Below are 5,000 nucleotides of genomic sequence, written 5' to 3' on the forward strand. Positions count from 1 at the left end.
TAATATGAAAATTAATATTACCAACATATCCTAATCGATTGAAATCCAAATATATGAGGAATTAGAAACTTGTTGACTGTCATCCAATGGTCTCCCTACCCTACCCATCTGGTAATTGGAGAAATAGGTCCAATATTGTACAATCCATATACACTTTCTGCTTGTTTGTACGTGACAGTGTCTTGCTGTGTACCACATAATGGTCTTGAAATCATGCTTCTCCTATCTCAGCCTCTGTATTAGTAGTATTGTTTATTTCATGATTTTACACTATACTATGGTTTTCAGAACAGTTTATATATTTCAAAAGTATTTGTATACCCAAAAGAAACTTAGACAATTAACTAGGGAGGTTGCTTGTAAGAAAACATCAAAGATTGAGACTGAATGCTTTGCTTGTAACTATTGTATCAAGTTTGAAGAAGAGGACTTTATAAGTTTTTCTTTCTCTGAGATGAATGCTTTTCCAAATTATCACAGCCAATGAGCCAGATTCTTAATCTCACCTAATGTCTGTGCCACTCTCCAAGCAGAACCATTGTTCATTGAAACAGTTGGTGAATGACTTTATAGATAGACCATCTTAACACACACAACATTTCATAAATGAATGTAACCTGTTCTCTATGGGCTGAGAATAAAGTCACTCAGCTTTGACCATAGCAGGAAGTCTGTATTCAAAAATTGTGCCTACAGTTTATCCCTTGGTGCAGCAGAACTGTCAACTCTCAGCTTAACTACTATGATGGAGGTAAAATACTTTGGTGATGTGAGGGTCATTGAAGTACAGCCTTATTACAATGAAATCCAATGTCTAAAAATTGTTCTTATTTTGGGCTTGTACCACAGTAAGAGCCAAGATTTCAAGCTCTACTAAATACAAAACAAACAAACAAACAAAAAGACTTTATATATATTTGTGTTCATTAAAAAAAATACTAGTAGTGATGTATTACTTTAAAATATACAGTTAATGTTTGGAGTTATTTAAAATTTATATTGAGAAAAACATATGTATTTTCAGTATTGCTGTAGACATGCATCTACATAAGACTCATAAATTGATTGTTGTTTTACATCAAACAACTTTTATAATACTCAATTTTATTGTTATAATATTTTATAAATGTTAAAGAATATGACAAAAAAGGTATTGTAGGTATTGAAGGAGGGTCTTTAGGAGGAGTTGGGGTACAAAAGGGAAACAAGAATGTGATTTAATTCTATTTACTTAAAATATGTTTCTAAATGTTGACAAATTCATGCCGGGCAGTGGTGGCGCACGCCTTTAATCCCACCACTTGGGAGGCAGAGGCAGGCAGATTTCTGAGTTCGAGGCCAGCCTGGTCTACAGGAGTTCCAGAACAGCCAGGGCTATACAGAGAAACCCTGTCTCAAAAAACCAAAAAAAATTAAAAAAATAAAAAAATAAATAAATGTTAACAAATTCAAATAAATTGAAATCATGTATCTTTTCTCATCATAATGCAATAAAACTTAAATCAATTAAAAAAAGAAAATAAAAAAAAGACATACCAATTCTACATAGGGCATGTACGATCCAGGAGAGCTGTGAGGGAGGGCAAATTTTTTAAAGTGATTTTTTTTTTCAGAATTTTATACCTAAGTCCTGTATTTACATTATTTCTTTCCTTTTTTCCTTCTAATTCTTACTGTGATTCCCCTCTTGAATTTATAACCTCTCTTCGTTAATCATTATTGTTATAGACAGTCACACAGAAAGATGTATATGTAAATATAACCCACTGAGTCCTTCCAGTATTGCCTGTATGCATATGTATTTACAGCTAGTCACTTGAGATTGGATAACCTATGGGGACTATCTCTGAAGTAGACTGACCCCTCTTCCAGCAGTTGCTAATTGCCTGAAGATTTTCATCTAGAGGTGGGGGCATCCATGTCGGTGTGTCAACTGGTGGTATCACTGTGCCAGCAAATGGAATCAGTTGCATGCTACAAATTGCTGCATCTTGAAACTCTTACACCAAGTTTTTAAAAAAGCTACCCAGTAATGCTTCCATCCATGTGGAAAATCTAGAATAGGAAATTTCACTGGAATAATGGATTAGTGGCCACCGAGGACTGGGGACAGGGATATACAGTGACTGTATATGTATGGAAAATCTACAGAAATAATGGGTTAGTGGTCACCAGATTACAATCAGGGGGGTGATACAGTGAGAGCTAATAAGGCTGGAATTTCTTTGTGGAGAGAATGATATAAATATTCTAAAATCATATATAATGGTTGCACAAGGTCTTGGATTTATTAAAAGATTACCAAATACTAAACTTCTAAGGAGTGAATTTACAGTACATAAATTGGAACTCAAAGAATGAGCTAGAAGTCATTACATAAACATTATCACTTGTCTATTAAGCTATCAGAAGTGCCAAGGCTAACCAAAGCTTCTAAGAACATTTATCCCTTTTAAATGTTTCTTTGTTCCAAAATGTAATGGGTACCAAACATTTTACATAGAGTTTCGGGTACTTACCTCAGTTAAAATGGAGTAAGTCTTAAATAAGAGGAAAAGAACAAACCCAGAAAACATATGAAAATGGGAAGAAAAAGCATGAGGCCACACCCGAGAAACTGGATCTTCTGTTTATCCATTGGCAAGCAGTCCTTCAGAAACATCATGTTCTTTCTTGGATAATATTTCTGTCCTGAAAATATCTTTCAAATCCCTCAAGTTGCATATGAAAATTTAATGTCTTTTATTCTCTCTCCTCCCAGGTGCTGCCTCCAAACACAGGCTGCCTCTATATTGATAAAGACTGCTCAGCTACATACTGCCATGAATCGAGCAGTAATTTGTACCATCCCTTCCAGAAGCGTGAGCAGCTGAGAGCCAGCAGGTATATCATGAAGCATACCTCAGAGGTGATCTGTGAGGTCCAGGATCCTGAAGGGAACGTCTTTCAGGTAAGATGCAGGGTGCCTATGGAGAAAGCTTGGACTTATGTCTTAGCTAGGGTTTTATTGCTGTGGACCACCACAACTCTTATAAAGGAAAACATTTAATTGAGGTTGGCTTATAGTTCAGAGGTTCAGTCCATTACTGTCACAGAAGGAAGCGAGGTAGCATGTAGGCAGACATGGTGCTAGAGAGGTAGCTACTACTTCTACATATAGATTGACCGGCAACAGAAAGAGAGAATGAGCCAATGGGCCTAGGTTGAGCTTCTGAAACCTCAAGGCCTACCCCAAGTGACATAGTTCCTCCAGTAACATCACAGGCTCTACAGGGCTAATCCTTCCTAATTCTTTCTAACAATGCCATGCTCATTGAACCTATGAGGACCATTTTCACTCAAACTGCCACAGCTTTGTTTTGAAATTTATCATACTAGACTGGTTCCATACAGACTTTTGTATTTGTTGCATTGGGTCATTTACTCAACCTCAGCCAACCAATCATGAATGTTAATATCTTTTCTTTAATTCTTAAGTATATTTTCATAGAGAAGAACGATCTTAATAACCTGGGCAGGCAGAGACTTAAAGCTACTAAACAATTAGAGAAATGTTAGTTAAAAAAAAAATTATGCAATCACAAACAATAATGTAGGAATTCAATCGAGAAGAAATGCAAGCATTCTCCAGTGTCATGGCCTTAGGGCAGTCTATAGTGAGAAGTGCCTAGCAGGACTGATTTTAGGAAGAAAGAGTCTGGAGAGGGCTTAGGCACTGCTATGATGATGCTCGCTCTTCTAATGGTCCCTTATCCCTGTCCAGGAATTGGCGAACTATGGCCCCATACGCTACATAGATTAGACTCTACAATGTTTACCTCTCATTTAAAATGATTTAAAAATCTAAAGACTATTTCAGGATATATTACTGAGCCCACTCAGTCAGTCAACAGCTTCTCCAGTGCAGGAATGAGGATTAAAAAGAAAAAAGACAATTAGACAACACTGTAGCATGACCCCAGACAATTCTGAGACTGAAGGCAGGTTTAAATTTTCCCAATTTGCTTTTATACCATTTTAATTACATGCAAGTATTAAGGGTGAGCAGTACAATAAGGAACTACCAAGACAGTAAGCAATGTCCCATGATTACTCAAGTGACAGTTGTTTCCAAGGGCTTATCAGAATGACCAAAATACTTGAGACAATTTCCTTGCCCAAGCCCAAAATTTTGCCTGAAGCCTACTTCTTTTGTTCTACCCTAAAATCAGATTCTTACTTCCTTGTCCTTGGCCAAAGTCAGGTTCCTGCCTGAAGCATGTTTCCTTGTCCTTGGCTAGTGTCAGACTCCTGCCAAGCTGCAGCCCAAAGGGTTCTCCACACACAGTTCAGAGTTCAATGGTGCTATGGAAACTATTGCTGTGATACAGGGATGCCCTTTGTTTGTGGCTTGTCTCTTTCTGTGTTTGTGCAGCAGTGGATGATGGGCTGTGTGTTTACAAAAGAGAGTGAGTGGCCTGCAGCTCCTGAATTACTTCTGGCTCTTGAACAAAAAGCATTGCCTAAGCATTGATCTAAGCATTATCTTTTTCCCCCAATCCTCACCCAACAGTGGAATTTCCCTCAATGACTAGTGGGTGTGGGGTTAGGTTTTAGATTTGGCCTCAAACCACAGAGTCCCTAATTTTTTTTTATTTGCAGACCAGTCTTGATCCAGCTCATGTTTTTCTTCCCTAAATAATTGAGACTCTTCACAGCATGAGCAGGAACTGATGAACTTCAATTGATAAAGACTAGCAGTGGAAACATATAGCCAAAGCCCCACCAGATTGAAATGCCTGTGGTGTTCCTTGCCAAGCACGTTTCTGATACCTGTCTAGGGCCACATCACCTATAGTGGGCAGCCAGTGCCATGCCCCTTTCTGAAGAGATGCAAGCCAGATGTAGACAAAACTAGTAACTAGAAGACTGCCTATTGTGTGTATCCTAAATCATGTGCACAGTTCTGCACTTGAATCTCAACCTTTTCCATGCAATGGTTCTTTCAGTATCTTAAGGCA

At 37.8% G+C, this 5,000-nt stretch overlaps 1 protein-coding gene across 2 annotated transcripts in view; it reads left to right on the forward strand.

Moving 5' to 3' along the window:
- Spag17 (sperm associated antigen 17) overlaps positions 1-5,000 on the forward strand; it is a 219,822-nt gene that overhangs the window by 168,995 nt on the left and 45,827 nt on the right. For both annotated transcript variants that reach the window (XM_031374969.1, XM_031374970.1), the window contains one exon: positions 2,762-2,950. In XM_031374969.1, the coding sequence (XP_031230829.1) occupies positions 2,762-2,950 (189 nt within the window). The remainder of the gene's footprint in view (positions 1-2,761; positions 2,951-5,000) is intronic.

The sequence above is a fragment of the Mastomys coucha genome, unplaced genomic scaffold, assembly GCF_008632895.1.
Source record: "Mastomys coucha isolate ucsf_1 unplaced genomic scaffold, UCSF_Mcou_1 pScaffold16, whole genome shotgun sequence".
In the NCBI taxonomy this organism is placed as follows: domain Eukaryota; kingdom Metazoa; phylum Chordata; class Mammalia; order Rodentia; family Muridae; genus Mastomys; species Mastomys coucha.